Source organism: Excalfactoria chinensis, chromosome 8 (genome assembly GCF_039878825.1).
Source record: "Excalfactoria chinensis isolate bCotChi1 chromosome 8, bCotChi1.hap2, whole genome shotgun sequence".
NCBI lineage: Eukaryota > Metazoa > Chordata > Aves > Galliformes > Phasianidae > Excalfactoria > Excalfactoria chinensis.
In genome coordinates, this window is record NC_092832.1 from 18,784,457 (window position 1) to 18,805,310 (window position 20,854).

The 20,854-nt window shown below is 42.5% G+C and overlaps 1 protein-coding gene across 5 annotated transcripts in view; it reads left to right on the forward strand.

Moving 5' to 3' along the window:
- Window positions 1–20,854, forward strand: part of ST3GAL3 (ST3 beta-galactoside alpha-2,3-sialyltransferase 3) — a 142,952-nt gene that overhangs the window by 13,088 nt on the left and 109,010 nt on the right. The window contains exons 3-4 of one of the 5 annotated variants that reach the window (XM_072343053.1): window positions 14,279–14,326; window positions 16,267–16,401. The exons of 2 other annotated variants lie outside the window; for them this stretch is intronic. In XM_072343053.1, coding sequence (XP_072199154.1) covers window positions 14,279–14,326; window positions 16,267–16,401 — 183 coding nt within the window. The remainder of the gene's footprint in view (window positions 1–14,278; window positions 14,327–16,266; window positions 16,402–20,854) is intronic. 2 more of the 5 variants (XM_072343054.1, XM_072343055.1) reach the window with 2 other exon arrangements.

Here is a 20,854-nt window from a genome sequence, read left to right on the forward strand (position 1 = left end):
GCACAGAGTCCTTCCCAGGTGCCTTGGTCTGTCCTTGCTCTGGTTGGGTTTGTTGCAGGAATCTTGAACCATCCTCTGGTAGTGCTATTGCTGCATGCTCCATAAGTCAAAGGGAAGCAGAGGAGTCCCCAGACCAATTCCTGAAGGTAGTGAGGAGCTTTAGGGTCCAGCTTTAAGGGTCTCATAGTGTGTGGAGGGTCACAGCTGCCTCAAGAAAGCCCTGTTTCTTCATGATATTGATTCATCATTCACAAAGTAAGGGATTCTGTTTTAATGTTGCTCAATTTGAGAGCTCTGTAGCTAAATAAAGCTCAAACTTTGTAAGTTGAAGGGAAAACTTTAAACTAAAAACCTATGAGTTGCTCATAAGCTGAATTCCAAAAGCCTGCTGCAGACGAAGGATTGTTCTGCGTGGATCAGCTGTCCCTCAGTAGTGAGAGGGTTTCCTCTCGTCTTGATATTGAGGGATTATATTTTTTCTGAAGGCAAGTGGTGTGTAGCTCTGGATCACACACAGGTTATGTATCCACAGTTCTGTGTTGAGACACTGACTGTAAGCTCACCATCTAGTTGAAGCATTAATCACTTTTATGTTGTTGTTTTTTTTTCCTTCTTGCTGCTTGTTCATTCAAGTATTCCATGATGGATGTCTGTGCTTCAAATCAAGCTTGGGAGCCTTTTTATCCCTATAACTCTCCTAAAGCACGTGCTTGTCACATCACCCCTTGTTTTCCAGCTAGGCACCACGAGGGCTGTGTCTCCTGAAGTTCATGGCTTGCCTTGAAGCCCCACTTTCAGCAGGATTCTGTGAACGATCCAGAAGATATTGCTGTGGTGCTGACTGGCTCTGGGCTTCTGCAGAAGATGGTGTTCAATTTTTCAGTATTTATTATTATTATTATTTTTAAGGCGAAAACTGTTACTTTGCCAACCACAGTAAAAGGTCTGGGGAAAAGAACTAAACGAGCATCATAACCAACCACAAATCTGACTCTGTAGTGTAAAGAAACCAACAGACTTGAAAGTTCTTCCCAGGAAGCTAAATAGCTGTTAGAACTATGTGGGTGCTCTTGGTGGCTGTTCCTGCATTGGGTGTCTGTGATGGTCAGAGCTGGGTTTCATCTTTTGCTATTTGACTTCATAACAGTAGAGGGTACTGTTGTTGTAAGATACAATTATTATTTATTTTTTCCAAGTGTTGATATATGAGCACGGAGTTTGGATTGTTTTTTTCTGCTCCCAATATATTGGTCATTGGAACAGTTGGCATGTTACTGCACAGTCCTCTTTGGGTCACCTCTCTGTTTTCATCTCATCCATTTATGAATTTTCCAAGTGGTTTTGTGGACAATCCCTTATCTTTTTTAGGTCAGAATGAATGTTTTCTCATTTTTGGAACACTTTTTCTGGCAGCGAAGGTGCATTTTCTGACATAGCTTGCTTCTCCTTCAGTGCCACGCTCCTGATTTGCCCTAGATCGAAGCATTCATTACTATGGACAGCTTTGCAGAGAGTTGTCTTCCTGGGCATGAGGAATAATGGTAGTTTAGGTACAGAGCTGCAGTTATTCCATCTCTTTTGTTGAGCAGCCTTACTGCAATCTTTCCTCTTCTGTTTTATTTGCCACATTCTTAGGCAGTCTCTGGCCCTTGTTCACCGTGGAGTTGTGTTTTATTTGAGTGTCGACAGGTGTGCAGTTATTTAAGACCCGCTTTTAAGGAATGTTTCTGCTTTGCCAGGGATCATTTGAGTTCTGTGTGAAAGGACCTGAGCTTTCCAAAACTGAGTTTCTGAGGGTATAGTTACACGGGATGTTGACTTTGGTGGCAAACCTGCTGTAAGTAACTGCGTGGTTGCTTTTTTTTTTTCTTTTTCCTGGGATATTCTTGGTGTTTTTTGTCTCATACTTTTTCAGTGATCCGATTTATAGCCTCCACCCTGTGAGCAGTTGTCTTGGCACAGATGTGGTGGGGAGCTGCAGTGATGTGCTGGAATGCATCATGTGAGAATGGCCTTTATTTTGCTTTGTTACCAGAGTACTATATAAGTACACCTTGAGGCCGGTCTTTATTTTTGGATTGGAATTGGTAATGCTGATGGGAATGAAACATCTTCAGTTTGGTCACAGCCATATACCGACTGTACCATAACTTACTTATGTTGTTGGTAAACTCATACTAAGATTCCCTGTTGTTTTGCTGGTGAGAAATGCTGCTTTACACATCACATTTTTCACTTGTCAGAAGAGATCCCTTGTAGGTACAGATGGATCGTGTGCTCCCAGGTTTGTCAGCAGAGGGAGCTTAAATGAGTTTGTTTCTCCAAGTCATCCGATTGCAATGTAATTTCATGGTGGAAGTCTGCACGTAGACAAGCTTGTAAGAAGTTTAATTCTAAACACTGGAAAATTGTTCTCTTATGTCTTCACATACTTTTGTGTGTTTCTGGGATGGTAGGATAGTTTTTGGGGGGACTTGGCCTCTGCTTGGGAGAGGAAGACAGGAGAGAAATGTCTGGCAGGGGTTGGGCTAAGATGGAGAGGGAGTAGGTAGGAAGGAAGGTGTTGGTATGCTTCTGGGCTTTGGCTGTGGGAAACGCTGCTAGCACTGGTTATAAACAGGTTTTGAAACATCACTTATGCTCTTTGAGCTTCAGCCCTAGCCCTTGTTTTTATGACTTGCCTTGAGCCAGCATTCTCTGTCCAACTGACGGCGTGGCAGGCAGTGTCGGCCAGCTGCAAGGCAGCAGGAGAGCAAAGGGAACAGCCTCTGGCAGCTGGACCTTTCAGCCTTGGGATGGCTTAAAGGAAGGGGCACACAGGGTGTGTTCAAGGCTGTTAGCTTGGAACTGGGTCTTCTGTGTTGTTGTTGGTTGATTATGCACTCTTCCTCTCAAGCAGTAAAGATGTACATGACTAAAATTCTCCTGATCCCCCTCTGCTCAAGGCTAACAACCCCAGCTCTCAGCCTCCCCTCCCGTGACAGATGCTCCAATCCCTTAATCATCTTAGTTAACTGCAGTGTGCCCCATACCTCTGGCAATGGGAAGCCCAGTGCTGGTCTCAGTGGGATCCACAGCCGGGGCTCTGCCATAGGGATGTGGGGATGGCTCGTGCTCCATGTGTTGTGTGCTAGGACCCTCAGGTCCTTATCTGCAAAGCTGATTCCCAGTGGGGTGACAACCAGTCTGTGCTGGTGCATAGGGTTATTCCTCCCCAGGAGCAGGGCTTTGAATTTCCCTTTGCTGAATTTCATGAGACTTCTGTCTGCCCATTTCTCCAGGCCCTTTTTTCCTTTGTTTATTTGTTTTGCCAGCAGGTCTGCTGTGCAATTCATCAGCACGTCCATACTTTCCTTACTCTTCCTTTTGTGGCTAAAATGCCTGTGAATGGGACTCTTCAAAGCAGGTTCCTGAGCAGGCTCAAATCTTTTTTAATTGATGTTTACTGATGTGTATGTTTCTAGTGCATGTTGGGGTTATGCACTTGTGTCGTTGCTGATGCTGTTGGTTGATTTGATTCTTAGTGTTGTGTGCAAAATTTCCCTAGAAAAACTTCTATCTATTTAGATAATATTTAACTGAGCCCCTTGCCAGACGCATTGCCATCCCCTTATGGATTGGGATTTAAGCCTGGCAATTGGGCTTAAATTTGCACAATATAGCCATGCAGCAAGTTGTGCTGAAGTCACAATGTAGCCCAAAGCATTCCGTTGTGGTAAAGCTGTCCTGTGTGCATCCAGAAAAGAAAAACTAGCTTAGAGGTTTTGCTGCACATCTAGCCCAGGAATTATATAGCCGATTGTGTTCCTGCTGCTCCAAAATGTGTTCAATATCCACATGGTCATTAATAAGTTTTATGTAGCATGGGTGTGTCCAAGGCATAACAGGAGTCTGGCAAGGGATCCAGCTGCCTTTTCAGAAGTGATTTTTCTCAGTGGAGTCAGTCTGGTACCTTTCTTCACATGCTGTCTTCTCACTCAGTTTCCTGTAGGCAGTGGCGGTGCCGGGTGGTATCTCAGGGGAATGCATGTACTGTTCTTCAGTGCTGGACCTCAGGCATTGCAGAATGACATTGCAGTCGATGTTCCTGGTCAGCACAGTTGGTGAAATGCTGGCAGAAATACTTGCCAAGTGATTTGAGAAGGCTCTGCTCGCTGTAAGTTACGGCCACCAAATTAGCTTAATTAAAGCCAGCTGTGGGAAAGTGGCCTGCTGCAACTGATAAATCTCATTTCCTTCTCTTGCATGTCAGTGGGCCTGGAGCTGGTGATAACCGCCTGCTTGGATGCAGGGAGGATCTTAAGGTGGTTGCAGTTCTCTTCCAGATGTGCAATTTTGAAGTTGGCCTCTAATCCTGCTTTTGGCTCACGTTTCTCCATGTGGAGACCTTGGCCTCAGAATGCTAGGGTTTTGTGTCACGCTGAATAGCATCTATTATGGCTAGGTTGCCATTACTTGATTTGGTTTGGGAGAATTAACAGGCTTGTTTGTTTTAGTATGGTTGAGAAAGAATGTCAAGGTTATCCGGACTGGGAAAGATGCTTTTTTTATTGAAGTTTTAAAATGTCATAAAACCAAGAAAAAAAAAGCTGCATTCCCCATACCTCAGCTCCAGACTTTACAAACCACCAGCTGAAGCCACGTGGGAACTCACCGTTTGTTTGCTCTGAGAGATCAGCAATGCTCTGCATTTGGTGAGCTGGTGCTTCCAGCTTTGCAGTAGCCTGTATTTGTGCAGTGTCCTACTCTCTGCTCTTTCTCTCTCTCTCTCCTGTCATCTGTTCATTTGTGCAGGCAATTTCAGTCAAGCCTGTGGCCAAAATGTTGCCCATACAGATTGCTTGTCACACACCAAAAGGCTGTGCTCCGTTTCTGATTGGATTCCAGACCTGCCAACGTGGGGCTGTAACTTTGCCACTCGAGTGAAGGTGTGGAGGAGGAACAGCTGCTTTAGAATGAAGCCAATAAAACGACTGCTGCCATTTATGAGGAGTTCTGCTCGTGAAGTAATCCAGGAATTGTGAAACTCTAAAATTTGTGAATCCCAATGAGCCCATGAAATCCTGGCTGGGAGCGGACGTCAGCAGGTGGCTGGAAATGCTGATAGGGAATGGGGAAGGCAGGTCTGCCTTGAGCATACAGGGGGTTTTCTTTGTAGAAACTGAGTTTGCATCAGATGGAGTCGCAGCTGGCAGCAATCGGTTGTCGCAAGTTGCAGCTTTTGGTGAGGTTGGCAGTTTCACATGCGCTCTGTCAGAACCAATTGGTGTCTCAGCTCTGCTGGATGCTGAGTACTGTTCTAAAGCGTGCTGCTCCTTTGCTTTGGTAGATTGATTAAAGCAACCCATTGATCTGGGGTGTGGGATTTTGTTGTATGGGGTTTTTGTTGTGGTTTTTGTTCTTTTGGTGGCATAGTATGCTCAGAGAGCTGTGGGTGCCCCATCCTGGAGGTTCCTGAAAGCCAGATTGGATGGGACCTGGGCTGCCTGAGCTAGTGGAGAGAAGCCTGCCCAAGGCAGGGGTTGGAATGGTTGGGCCCTTCTAAGCTACCCCATTCTATGAGGTGATTCTTCCAGAGATGCTGGAAGTCCAATGGAAGTCCAGGTGGCCACCCTAATGGGCAAGATTAATAGGGGTGTTTGAGGTTCACGCTTTCAATTTTGGCACTTCTAATGATTCAGAGCTTAAAATTTCTCCTGCTTATTTGAGAGAGATGTGAAGAAAAATGTGTGAGCAGGTGTTTGACTTCACAAACTTGTGGAATCGAGTTAGGTGCTCAGAAGTTTAATTCCAGTGATCTTAGTCTGGAACTGATGTTTCTTACAGCTTAACCTTCTGGGTTAAATCTGTTTGCTCAGTGGGTTTTTCTGCCAAGTCTTAAATTAAAGGGACAAGTTGTATTTTTATATGCGGTGTGATAGGAAGAGCACTTTTCCTTTAGATAATCTCCAGCTGCATTGTCCGGGGACCCGTCGGTGTGATGATCAACTTCCTCTTGTGTGCTGCTGTTTGAATCACGTTGCACTGTCCTGCTGTTTCTGCATGTGAAAATGACCTTCTGGTTGTCCGTCTCTGGGCTGTTATTGTTGTGTTTTGATGAAGCAAATAATTTCCTGAAATGCTTTAGTAATAAAAAGTAGGAAATAATAGGAAGTGGAAAATTTAGATGTGCATTTGTTTTGGTTCAGGACAGCACACAGCATTTGGGTGCAGGTGTTGAATGCCCTGTGCAGATTGTGATTGTGGATCTGCACAGTGAGAGAAGCCCAAGTCACCCGAGGTGCTTCTCAAAGTGTTTGGCTTTGGAAGAACACATGCTCAGTGTCTGTTTGTATGTAGCAATTACCTGTAAAGTAATTTACTGTGTCGGACCTATCAAACCCTATTAGCATGTGTTTTGGAAACTGAATGGGTTTTAGGATTTGTTGGGTCAGAAACCTCCTCAGATTTTGGAACCAAGTGGGGGGAAAAAAAAAATCAATCCCTTCCTGCTTCCAAACTGCCCCCCCAAAAAAAGTGGTAAAAAAAGGAATCCACTGTTTCTCTCTGTTCAGCATCACCTTTCGTGTGGATAAATGGCTTGGTCTGAACTTGTAAGTCGAACGTTGCCCTTTTCTGGCAAAGATGCCTATAAAGAGCTCATGTTCAGGAGTTGTTTTACACCCATACGCTTCTCCGTCCTGTTGTGAGCAGACACAGGAGGTGAGAGTTGTCCCCGTAAAGCTGTCCATAGGAACCTGCTGGCAGTTCTGGCAGCGGGGCCAGATGTTGTCTGCTTTAAGGCTTTGGGAGGCTCTCAGCCACTGGCTCGCTATGCAAAGCAGTAGATCATTTTCAAACAAACTGAGGAATGCGAGTTTCCTGATGGAACTATTTATATTTCTGGAGCCCTGGTTATTGCTTTTGAGGAAGGAGAGGTTTCTGGGTGATAGCTTGGAAAAGCAGACACACTGAATTTATCCATACCAGGAACGGGGAGGAAAAAACGATGTAATGGGTTCAGTAGACATTAAAACAAGAGCAGAGCATCAAAGTAGTTGCTGTCCTAATTGCCTTTGATGGCATGTAAGTATTTTTCTGTATGTAAAACGGTGAGGATGTGCAGCAGCCTTTCCAAGCTCTTTGATAGCTGTGTGGCTGTTCATCAGCATCAGACACTGTCATTAGCACAATTACAGGACTGTGCTTTGAGGTTAAAACCCCATGTAAATAACCAATAGAAATAATGTGCTCTTGTTCTGTATCTAGCTCTTAATGTTTTATATTTTCAGATATCAAAGGTACCAACGTATATGTAGACTGCACTATGAAAGCACAGAATTAACTTCCTCATGCCAGTGCTGTGCAATAAGCTCCTAATCAACACATTTTAGTGCATTTAATTTTAGTTGGAGGCTGATTTTTTTTTATTATTATTATTTTTATTTTTATGGGTGGTGAATCTATGGGTAATTTGCTCATCTCGGAGTTTCAAGCATGTAGTAAAGAGTAATTATACTTGAATGTCTTCCAAGGTTTTCTCTATGGATATTGTTCAGTAGTCCAAAAGTTATGTGAAAATTATAGGTGTGAGCGCTAAGCAAGAAAACTGAAGGGAGCATACCATGTACATTTTTCTAATGATGGCCATAATGCTAAACTTAAAATTGCTTTAAAAGAATCCTTATTTTTCCAGTAGTGACGTTGTCATTTTTGGTTTACCTTTGTTTTCAGTAACTTTCTGCTGTAAAACATTTCAGCTGCTTAGCTGGTCTGTTACTGAAACATACATAACAGTTGGATCCAGCAGTTGCACACAGGGAAATGTAAATGCCATTTCTCCTGTGCCCCTTGATACGTCCCTGATGTACCAATGTACCAGTTGGCTCTTAATTTTAATTACAGAGACGCTTTAAGTTTTGTTTTGTTCCTAAGATTATCCCAAAGAGACAAAAGTGAACCTGTTAAAATGAATGCGTGGAGGAATTTATGACTTGGAGATATTAGATGGAAATGCATGTTCCAAAGAAGATAAATATTCTGAACCTAAGGGAAGCGCTTTGAATTTGAGTGTACAAGTACTGTGATTTCTCGACTCCTAGTAAAAATAGTGATTCACTGTGAGACAAAACACAGCTTCCCTTTGTATTGCCCTGCTTGAAGTCTGGTGCTACTAAGGATGCTGAAGAAAACATTACTGTGCTGAGCCGGGGCTGTGTTCTTGAACCACATTCTCACATTTGGTCCTGTGTACTTCCACAACTCCCAGTATCCGTTTTCTGTCTTGCACATGCCTCGTAAGCCTAGGAGAAGGAAGTCTTAACTGTTCTGAAATTCGTTGCATGTTCTGCTATGGAATTTGGGTGTCTGAGTGACTTGGTGCTACAGTAAATACAATAAAAATCAAAGCCCAAGTATGAGACTTGGCTTTGGGTAACACAATAAAACTTTGAGCTCCTTAAAAATGCTGGGAATCTGTTTGGGATTCATTGAAGGATTTCTCTCTGTCAAGAGAAAAACCCTTAAGATGCCAACTTTATTGGTTGGGCCTGTTTGTTTTCTTTACTTTTTACAGCAGATCTGTACGCTGTTTCCAGTTGTGTTCCTCCAAGCCAAGTAAAGTTTCTTTGAACTTGTGCAGTGTGTTAGTCTTCCCTTTTCCTCTACACGCAGGGACTCTGCGCCCATCTCTGCTGGGAAGGGCAGGGAGCCAGGATGGATCCCAAGGAGCTGTGAATCCTTGATGCTCGAAGCAGAGCACCGTGTTGTCCTCATGCCCAGGTTTTATTGGTCATGGCAATGCAAAGTTATGCAGTGGAGCCAAACAAATGCTGCTTTTGTGAGCAAAATGCATCAGCGCTTCCTGCTGTCAAACTTCCTTGGGCACGACTGCAGACAATAGCAATGTAATATCCTTGTGGAGTGCTGGCCAGCTGGCCATCACTTTTCATTCACTTCATTCATGGCAGAATAAAGAAAATTGACATACTCAGAATGTTAGAAAAATACATCTGTTTGGAACATGAGCGTTGTTTCTTGCTTAGTTAATTTGCCACTTCGTTACAGCCCTCCTGACAGAAGAGAAGTGATGTGCGCAAGTGTAAGAGTTGGCCCAGCTCCATGAGATCCATGGAGGAGATTGCTGCATCTTCATGTACTGCCTTGCTGAGTCGTACTTTGATTCAGCAAGGCAGCACTGAGAGCTGGTGGAGAACCACTTTGTAGCTTACCAAGTAACCAGTAGATCTCCATGCTGCCTAGGAGACGAGTGATAATACTATCTGCTGCTCAGTATTCATATCTCTAGCTTTCAAGCCTTTGGTCTGTGCAGAAGAAGCAGATGGCTTATTTGTTACAGATGAGAAGCACTTGCACCCCAGGACTGTACAGGCAGTGAGGTTACCTGTCCTGGCTGCACTTCAGCCTGGTTGGGAGTTCACAGTGGTTGTGTCTGTGCTGCCTGTGAGCTGGGTCCCCCTCTTGTCCCCTTTCTGTGTGCAGAACCTGGCTGCTATGATATAATGAAATAATTATAGTAGTTCTTAAAATATGGTGAGCTATGTTGTGGGAATTGAGCACTGGCCTGCTCATCCGTCTCTGTACCAGGGCGTGCAGGCATCAAATTTAGTGTAACAGAATCAGGGCTGCAGTGCAGTCTCATTTTAAGCCAGTATATTAAAGTAGAAAATCCAGAGTTTATTGCAACTGTTCTTTACAATCAGATGTTTCCTGTTCCTGAAGATAAGTCCTTTTGCAGAGTGACTGTTCCCCTCCCATAAAGGGAATAAGTTTGAACTCTGATCTCAGGGCTCCCATCAGTTGGAGATGGCACTGGGTTGAAATTGTTCATGGTTTGGTGCCAAAATCTGCAGCCCTTGCACTGGCTGGGTATCTTTCCCTGATATATCTCACTGTAGATACTGAAAGCATTGGGCTCAAGCAATATGCTGGGAATTATAACTTCTGTGGTCTGCTGGCATGGGAACAGCACTTGTATAGGAGCTGAACATGGGGGTGTTAGAGTGACTGGCTGGAGTTTTGGTCATGGGCAGCTGAGAGGGTTCTTGGGGCTGTGGCTTTAGAGGTGCTCTAGTGGCAGTGTTCTTAAGACAGAGCCATCTCAGAGCATTTGGAAAAGTGGAGTTGAGTTGAATTAGAATGCTTAATAAATTGATAGGGTGGCGTTTATCATTAGAATGAAAACCTGACTTAGCCCTTCCCGAAATCTGCCTTTAAAGAATGAAATGAAGGATTAGGAAGTGAGGTGTAACCTCTCCAGTAAGGTTCAAGCAGTGTCATAACGAGGAGAAAATCTATAAAGTGTTTCCTCTTATGTCTGGGAAATCAGAGGAACATACCTGTCGTCTGTCTAAAAGATAATAATTCATAGTGATCGCCCTTTCTTTTTTATGCGAGTGTTTAGATGTGGTTGTGTTCTTTTGTTGGTTTTCTTTGTCATCTAATAGTTGTATACTGCACAGGCTTTCTTTTTACACTGGTATTTTCCTTTTGAACAGGAGGTGGTCTGAGACAGATCCTCTGCCCAATGAATCCCAATATGTGCTCTGAGAGCGGCACTGCAGTTTTGAGCTCTGTTTTCTGAATAGGCAAACTAGAACTGTAGGTTTCTTTCCTTACTGAGCTTTTTTGTCGTGAAGTTATGGAGAGTTTTGTGCCTTAAGCATAGGAACTTTCTGTCACATGCTGTGTGATAGAAAATTGATCTCAAATAGGAAATAAATTGTGAATGTTAGTAGGTTGTCTGATCCTATCCTTTTCATTGCTCACTTGAGAGAGCTGACTGACAGACTGTTCTCATATTGAATGGTCTTCTAATTCCACGGTAACAAAAGCAGCACAACATTCTTTCTTTTCATTCTGACTTAAATAAATATTATTTTCTTTAATGTTGTTACTGCAGTCGCCACCTCCAAGTGCAGGTGATGGAGCTCTGCAGGATATCTGGTCTCAGGTCAAGCTCTGGTGGTACATATTACATTGCATGTGATTAACTATGGGCTGCAGTTCTGTAGGAGTCTGTTAAAGTATCTGGAGAGCAGAGACAGGGAATGAGAAACTGAGCAGTTAGTATGCATACAAAAGACCAGCAGAGACCTCAGAGTCTGAGCTGTGTGAGGGGATGTGCCAAATTGCAGCCTTATGTTGCGAGGTATTATTGTATTATTCCCTGTTTGGCTTGGGCTGTGGAGCATATTACTGTAATGGTATGTGATATTGAGGCTGTGTTAAGCCTTTATTATTAAACTCTTATAACTCCTCCGGGACTAATGGTTTGTGGTTTCTCAGGACCACTTCCAAAGCAGCTCACAACCTTTCTTGCTGATTTATTTTTCTTTTTTTTTTAACTTTTTTTTTTAGCCAGGGAAGTCAGTTCATTTCTGGAGTCTTGGGATGCTTTGTTGTTGTTTGCTTGTTTTTGTTTTTAAAGAAAAATAGAAAGGAAAAGAAGGATGACAGAATTTATTGGTTCAACTTCTTTGGTTTCCAATAGGATGAGACAATTACATTTTCCAGCATTCCCTACAAACCCTACCTACCCTTGCTCAGGATCACAACTCTTATGAAGACTCAGATCTTCATTTATTATCCTTTCATTACGGACATAGCTGTTCAGAGACTGCAGTGGCAGAGGGCACTGTGAGGAATAGTAGCTGGATGGTTATGTGATGTCCAGAAATGCCTGGACCTGAGGTGATTTGAGTGATTTCTTCTGACTCTTTGAGGATGGGACTCTGCCATAGAGTTGTCCAGGCCGTGGGAAAGCTCACGTTTAGCCAAACAAAGAAGGATTTGCAGGAGACACAGCAGCATGGATTTGTTAAGGTTAGAAAAGACCACTAAGATCACTTAGTCCAACTGCCAACCCGTCCCTGCTGTGCCCACCAGGACAAGAGATGCTGGGCTGAAAATGGTGCGTGCATGTGTGGATGGGAGGTGAGGATCAGGGACTTCTGAAGAGCAGTCCTTGCCCAGAAATGCAATCAATCCTTTACCTGGGTGACTTCCTGGGCCTGCATGGTAGCAACATATGGATCCATCTCCAAGTAGCAAGATTTTTTTACTTCAGGACAGGGCTGTGCAAATGCAGTTGTGTTCCTTCAAAAGCAAGTCTAGAGGATTGCTGGAACGGAGTTAAGTCTGCTCCTGGAGCAGAGCTGAGTCTCTGTAGTTTGTCTTGGAGCTTCTTTCTCCCAAACCGAGTGGAATCCTTGTGTTTCAGCCCTCCTGGAAGAGGGGCTTGCTGGTTCTTCTTGGCCTCAGGGTGACCCAAAGCTGACGAGGTCTCAGATGTTGTTATTTCTGGCACTGAGTGCCATCTTTGTTTCTCCTGATGGGCTGGATCAGATCCAGGATGACATTTGGTTTAAGCCATATCTTGGTTTTTGATTTGTGTGTTTGTTTTTTTGCTTTTATTCTTTTTTAAACTGCTGTATCCAGTGAAAAAAAAGATGAAAGGTAATGTGAAAACAGATGTAAAAGCCTGGCAGTGTGGAGCACACAGCCCAAAGTCGTGCATTATTGCTGAGCTGTGGTGACACATGATGGCTTTCTCAACCCTCTGCACTTTTATAGCTTCTCCCCTTTAGAAGCGCTAGCGCCAGAAATAAGCACAGTGCTTTAATAAAGATCTGTGGTTTCTGAAATCACTCACACTGTGGGGAGCTGACCCCAGTGCAGGCTCAGCTTTGTCAATTCAGTGTCATTCTTTTTGCTCGTGGAAAGGTGATAATGTTCTCAGTGAAGGGACTGAAACATTATACCATTTCTGCAGGTGACAAGAATTACATTAATTTGGTGCTTGCGACGCTTTTCAGCTGTTCTTAGATAAGACCTAATATTTCATGCCCAAAATATATATTGGGGAAAATGAGTGACGTTGAAGATTGGCATAAGCTACAAAGCAATATTTTATGCTGATAAAAATCTCAACAGTTTTTTACAAGTAGAGCCCCACAGAGATACTTCAGAACTAATTGATGGCAGATGAATTTAACACAGTTAAAGTGAATTAAACCCCTCGCTATTTAGAATAATACAAAAATGTCTGAGTTTTACTCCCAATAGGGGAAATGCAGTTGTTAAGTCCAGATGGATTTTTATTTTTATTGGAACAAGTTTTGAGACTAGTAATCTTTTTTTTTTTCCCCACTATTTTTTCGAAGTGTTACTACCACATTGTTGGATCTGGGACAGAGCAGACCTAGTTTTCTATGATTATTAATTCTTTCAATTGTTTTAAAACCAGTTAGATGAATGGTTTGACTGTATTGATTTTTAAAAACTTTCTTATTAGCACTTAATTACATTTGTAAGATTCGGAAAATAAGTGTGCTGATGATATACTGCATAGAAAGCCCATTGGGATGGTCCCGTGTCAAGTTACTTTCAGCTGAGCTGGGTAACAGTCAGTGTCTGTGATCATTGCCTGCCCAAATGTAGGTGATGCCCCATCTCTTTTTGGCGCACCAACTCTGCTCCTGATGATTATTTTAGCTTGTGCTAAGGGCTTGCATGGAAGCCACTGCTGTGATGCTGCAAGTGATGTAATCAGGTGATCTCCTCCAAGGCTTAAATTGCAAAGAAACTTTGAGGAATTCAATCCATACATTTAGCTGCGGTTCTACAGTCACAGGCTTCATCACGTGAACCAATGGCTGAAAGTCGCGGTCACCCACTGATGAGCTATAGCTGTCATGGTGACTGTGATTAGTATCTGACGTGATCCCCATGTGGCACAATAAATGGCATCAAGCAGAGGCTATATTTGCTTGGTACTTGGCACCCTTCCTGCAAACAGAGCAAAGGAGAAGGGTGGTAATTGAAATGTGTTCAGATGGGAGTCTCTAGCTCAATTAAGGATGTGGGAAGCAAGCACAAAATACTTGGCTTAGCAAACGTCATTGGGGAAGAGCTGATCTCAATAAAGAAGTATCTAAATGAGGACAAAAAGACGATAATGTATTCGATAAGAACTCTGCAGTCAGAGAAAAGTGTTATGGTTCGGTTCTGGCAAGGTCAACCAAACATTGAAAATAAAATTGTGTCTAAGTGAATAAGTTATAGCTACTTTGTTGGGTAATGACCTCATCATTTGTTGCCTTCTCCAGTGTTCTGCTGTTGTTAGATGACTGCTGGTTGGCTGGCTGATGATGAAGTTCTTCTGTTTCCTCGTGCAATGAAGCATCAGGGCATATTAAAGAAAAATAGCAAGAAAATCTTACAGCAAGAAACGGTACTAAGGAAAAGGGGAAAATGAACTTGTACTCTTGTGTTACAGATTCAGTGGTTCTTTCCTTTGACTCCGTTGGACATACGATAGGCTCAGGTACAACATTGCCTTCTTCTATCTCTCCCACCTCATGACAAGGCTTCTGTTTGATAGGACACGGTAGCCATGTTGGGAGGCAGGTAACCCATGGTGGATGAATAGGTCCTAGAGGAAGTTTTAAGTTAGTCCTAGTGTGAAATAAGGGCTAATGTGTGGGACCACTTCCACTGCCCAGCTAGGAAGACAACCTGGCTGCGTTACGTGCGTTAGTGCTGCTTTTCTTATGTGAAAGGCATGAAGATGATGTCACCCGCCAGCTGAAGAAAAACTGTTCCAGCTACTGGGAGAGTTTCTCAGTTAAATAAACAGTTGAGTTATTTGGGGAAAGAAATCAGGATCGCTTCCAGGAAGGAGAAAGCAAAAGAGTCGTAGCTCAACAAATAGGGTTGGAAACTTTTTCTGTTTGGAAGATGACCAGCATTATCAAACCCCAAGGCAAATGCTGCCCGACCTTATTTCCTTTGGAACCCGGGCATGACCTTCAATTCAACTGAATCAGAAATCAAAAATTCTTTTGTGTTGGAGGCGCATGAAACCAGTAACTATCCTTTTGGCTATTGGTAATACATGAGCTGTAGCCAAGGCCACACAATAGCGAGCACCAGTCGATAAAATTCAGTTTACAGTGTATACATAATGATATGTAAACTGCAAGGGAAAAGCTAAGAATTACTGTCATGATATAAAAACCCCTCAGCACTGAAAAGATGAGGTTATTTACTCTCTCGCAGAAAAGAAAATATAATCCAAGCAAAGATTTCACATTATATCTTGGTTAGTAGCCTTTCCTAGGCTCATAGGAGGAACATGCTGCCTTCCAACATAGCACCTGTCGGCTGCCTGCACAGTTTGAAAGAGAGCCTGCTGCCTGACACTAACAAAGCTTGGATGCAATTCTGGTTTACTAACCCTAGAACTAGTGGTAGTAACTTGCTTTGTTTACAGTGCCCAAATGCTTTCTGCTCTCTCTGCATCACTCCCTAAAACTTGTAGCTGGAAGTTGGTCTGTTGTGGTTGCATGGTAACTCAGGGTGTGGATTGCCATGCGAATGGAGAGAAAGAACCTCTCTTACCTCCCTTCTGCTAATGTGGATCAGTCACAACTGAAATATGTTGCTGCCTACCTTCTTCTGTACTGGATGATGGCTTCTTCTATCTGGGAGGGGGTGAAGTTATGTAGGTTTGAAGTAAGAAATCTGGGAATAAAACTCAGGGCAGTATTTTGTTTTGCTTACAGCTGAGTAAGCCTGAATCAGCATGCCTTTACTGGAGTTATGCTGGATTGATACTGGTACAACAGAGACCAGAATTTGTCCTGGAGCAAAACTTTGAAATATCACCCACTATATATATATATATATATATATATATATATATATATATGTATATATATTTTCTTTCTAATACTTTTTGGCTTCTGACTGATGTGAAAGCAGTTAATCCTGTGGAGAGCTTCCAGTGGAGGGTATCTTTGGAATTAATCACATACGTTGTGCTCTGATGCTACCAACAGAGTCATCCATCTATTTATAAAAAAGAAATTCAACTGCTGCTCTGTGTTTTGTGGAGTGCTGATAGGAGCGGGTTGGGAGACAATGCTCATGTGAGCCAGCAAACTGAGTCTGTTTGGAGAACGCTGCTCTTTGCTCTGCTTGTGCATTGCAATGCAGGCTTGGGCTGGGTAGGAATAAGACTGTAAAATTTGATCTTTTGTTGTACTGTGCAACCTGATTGAATTTCTTCATTGAAGAAATATGAAGAACATTCTCTTATTTGAGAAGGGAGGCTCAAAAATATCCCAGAAAGCTGTATGTTTATTGCCTTCGTATCAAGTATTTTGCATTCATTGTTCTGGGAACCAGCTTGCTCTGAACTGATATGTGTAATAAGATGTGTGATGTCTGTCTGACTGAGGGATAGCTTTCCTTGTTGAACAGGAAGGAGAGAGAGAAAAGCTGTGGCCATTGTGCTTCCGCTGTCCATCCCATCTCACCTTGCTGCAGACCCAGGAAAAGACAGAGCCCAGAAAGAGCCCAAAGAGACAATGGCAGCTGCAGACCCAGCCATTCCCAGTAGGTGACTTTTCAGGTCGGGGTAAGAAGGGGCAAAAGTTGCATACTGTGTAACACAAATACATATACCCTTTTCTTTATCAGTCACATTTCAACAGCTGTGAGTAATATATTTGCTGTTTAAAATAGTCACGCTGTTTAGAACTAGTACACTTGACTTTTATTTGCATACCAAAGAGCTTTTAGAATTGCTCTTTCATAATTGTTAATCATGCTGTGTGAAGGGCAATGTCTTGTTGCAGTGTCTGTATTTATTGGAGCTGGCTGTTCACCTCCACTTAATTCTTTGTCCCATGCAGATCTTGGTTTTCACTAAGGCTGGGAATCTGGTTACTCTGCATAAAACTTTCTGAACTTAGTGTTCAGAATATCACCTGGCTGTTAAACCTTAAGTTATCCTTCATGGAAGGATGCCTACAGACATAACAGTCCAATGTTGTGTGGTGAGCCTGAGCTCTGTGAGCTCCTGCCTTCTTGTACCCAGGTGCTTTTGTGGTTAGCTGACAGATTGCCCCTTCCTTTGGAAAACAAAAGTTTGAGCAGCAAAGGTGAATGCTTGATGTGATGTGCAGGCTGGTGCTTCAGCTAAAACTGATTCAGAAGGGGTGGTTTTCATGCCCTGAACTTGGGAAACACTAAGCAGGACACAGTGTTTGAGTAGACCTAAGTTTCATCTGCTTGCAGCAGAGAGCTAGGGCTATTGAGCCCCAGTTGCTAGCATATCTAACACTGGATGACCATGGTAGCTAAATGTATACTCTCGCTGTATTTAATCCTTCTTCTGCCTCCTGTGCATGAGAGCAAGCATGTAAAATATTTCTTTGCTAAGCCTCAATAGAAGAATTACATGCATATCCTTCAAAATACACCAGAGTGAAAATAGCGACTGTTTTCCTACGTTTTAGGTGGAGAGTGGTGTGGATGAGGCTAGAGCAGGCATACAGCTGAGATGGCTGGGAACCAAGCTGGCAGGATAGTGACAGGTTCCTAGAGAAGAGCAGTGGTGACCTGCAGAAGATGCTGTGCTGTTCTTTGGCTTTTCCCATGTAGGTCTGCCAGTACCAGTGGATGCAACTACAAGTTCTGTTGATCGGTTTCAGAAATATCCTTCAATCTGCTCATCTTGGTTTCTAAGCTGAATTAAATTAATTCAGATACTACGTTAAAAGAATTTACGAGGCTCTGGTAGGTGGTCTTGGTTTGAGGAAAACAATTTTAATGTACCTTTGGAGCTGTTGTGGTTTGTGTGTTGTTTTTGTGTTTGCTTTTAATCTTTTTCCATGTTGCATGTCAGCCCATCACTTAACACTGTTGGCACTGTTGGGATAGAAGAGGTGGGCTTAATATGCTGTATTTTTCTGTATTCCTGTAAAGCAGAGAATAAATAGGAAGATCTTTTTTTAAAGCCCTGATGGATTTAGTGGCTTTATTTGGCAAAAAATGTTTTTCTCTTTTCATTTCTGATTAATGATGTTCTGCTTCATTCTTTGCTTCTTTGAGCTGTAGACTGTGGGAGCTGCTTGAGACTGTGCCAAGGGCTGTCATGTATTAGTTACACAGTCCTTACGTGACTTTGCCAGCATGTTCAGTATCATCATCTATCTTACTCCCATTTATGCTCTTTTCCTCCAATTGAAAATACAGCTGTGAATGACCTGAGATGCAAATGCCAAGAAGTGGCCTAAAAAATACCTTGAAATACAGATACTTTAATGGGATTTTTCTCTATCGTGTGGCATCTCTTTCCCATCGAGTCAGTATATCCTGTAGGTCACTAAAAGCCAATAGATTACTGTTTTGTTAATATTGTTCTTGACTTTTATTAGGAAATACGATACAATTTCTAAAATAAAGAATATCTCAGAAGATTCAGTTGGGGCAGCATTAACTCCATTAGCCACGTGAATACATGACAGTAAATGAAACAACTGCTTATTTAGCAAAGATTGCAGTCTGGCTTTAAACAGATGACTCCCTAGGAAGAGAAAAAGGGCATATGTAGTTCAGGAGGAAATATTTAATCTTCCTGTTGTAGTCTTCCATAGATTTCTTAGAGCAATCTATCGCTGTTCTATCTTTGGAGGTTGCTATAGGTTCATTAGGAAAAAATTGTCAGCAGATATACACTTTATGAAAGGCTTTGGTTACCCTTAACATAATGTAATGTGCTAGAGTGTCACCTTTTTTATTATTTTTTTCTTTATTTTACCTATTTTGGAGGGAAGATCAGCAGGCAAAAGACCTGTAAGTGATCGCTTATTTGTTCTTCGTGTGCCTGGGGGATGAGTAATGTAGTTTCAGTTCCTAACGAAGGAGATCCCTCTGCTGTATTGCTTTCTTCAGGCTGTAAAACTGGGCCAGGTGTCTTTGGGAGCCCCAGTCAAGAATTACAAGAGGGGGGGGAAAATAAAAGCCCACAAAACAACGTGAAGATGTAGATGTGGAAATTGCTTCCTTTTGCTGTATTAAATCTGAGAAAATAGGTAATATTCTCGAGCCTTTAGGTGTCACCAGGGGATGTGGGGGTTTGTGACTGAGGAGGGACTTTTCCATTTCTGTACTTTGATCTCACAGGTTTGAGTTCTTGTGCTGATGGTGCTTGAAGTATCTCTTTCCACTAGATAGGGCAATTTTAATCAGTTCCAGTATCTAATGAATACTGAGCTTGGTGCAGCAGGGTGAGTATCCTTAGATTAGTTTGCACAGATTGAAGAGTTTTAATAGATCTGAACTACCAAGCTTTCTTTGCTGCCTGTGTTGAGTGCTGCTCTACAGTTCCTGCCTTTTGCTGCTGCAGATATTGTTCAGCATTAACCATTTGGGCTGAAATCTTCTATACAGGGAGGGAGAGCACATTTCACATTTGTTTCCTGAGCGTTTTAGTTAAAATTTTAAATAATGTGAAATAAAAAAAAACCAACATCTTCAAAATATGGTACCAGTAATTAAGAAAATACTCTCCGTATTAGTCTTGATGTAGAAGAGTAAATTGGATTAGGGGAGAAGTGGAACATGGGCTTTAAGGGATGGAGATGCAGTCTTCGAAAGGACAGGGCTGAGGAGCCCAAGTGTGGCTTCAGTTCAGTTCCTTCTGTCCCTTACAATCCGATTCTTTTGTAGTTACTCAGTCTCAGAAAATAATGCTTTCATCAGGAAGATTTTTCCCCTGAACAGGTTAAAGTGAAAATCCTAAGGAAAGGATGCAGCGTTCAGCCCTTGTTTGTCTATTGTTGCTCATTAATCCTGATCAGTATTTTTTTAACCCTGAAAGAAAACTTTTCCCCCTTCCGTTGCAGTTGATGCGTTGTATATGACTTTTTTTCATCAGTTCATTCTTGTTTCTTGAGGTCTAGCAGAACTGCAGCTGAACTTTCGTCACTGTCCATATGTGCTTTCTTCATCTAAGGTCAATGTGAAGTGTTGGACCCTTTTTCATTGCAGAATCAGTCATTTTACCTGGCCTTTGCCGCAGATGTAGAGCATGTGAACAACAACCAAGGCTTAGTTCAGCTCAAGGCCTCAATTCCACCGAGGCTGAATTGCACTGGGCAGGATGAGAAGTGTCGGGGTGGTCTGAGCTGTTCTACAAGCACTTCTGTCTCCCGAGTGTCGTACAGATTCCTTTGGTGAGCACAAGCATCTTGAATAAAACAGCTACAATTGAACTTTCTGCCTTCCCTCCTCTCTTTGCATTACAAGAGAGATTTAGTGCTTCATTTAGCCCATCTTTTTAAAAAGAAGTTTGTATTAATTTTCTGCTTTTGTAGGCAAAGTTATTTGTACCTTGCTTCTAAGTAGCTGAGTGCTGCAGGGACAGTGCCCAAGGGTTGGTGAAATCATTTACAGTGGTTTGGAAGGATAAAACCAGTGAGCCAAGTTAATGCTTGGAATGTTGATTTCAATTAGTAGCATAAGTGGAAAATGTTGCACGTTATGCATGCAGCTATATGGTTACAGATGCAAAATGCAAATTGAAAACTTGATTGATATCAAAGCCGTCTGGCTTTTTGGGTGGTCTGTATGGAGACATTTGACGTTGCGTTTCTTACTCGCTGCCTGGTGCTCAGATTTCTGTGGAATACTTGGATGAAACTTCCAGATTAATGCAAGCATGGAATTTGGCATGCAATTAGCATCATTTATAGAAACTGTTATGGTTTGACTGTACTTCTGTTCATATAACCCTTATTACATACTTTACAAAAACACCACTGTCAGTTATTAAATTGTTATTCAATGCTGATCTTCCTGGAAGGATAGACACACATTTTCTTTCTGACCTTAGCAGACCTCTTACTCGTATGGCCATGTGGTGAAACTTACTCCCCGTGTTCATTGATTTCTGTGCTTCTGTACACCACTTTGTCAGCTGAGATCTGTAGCTTCCTAGCACAAGTGAGGAAGTGTCCTCTGATCTCCTTGTTCTCTCATGGTGCTGTTATTTTTATCACAT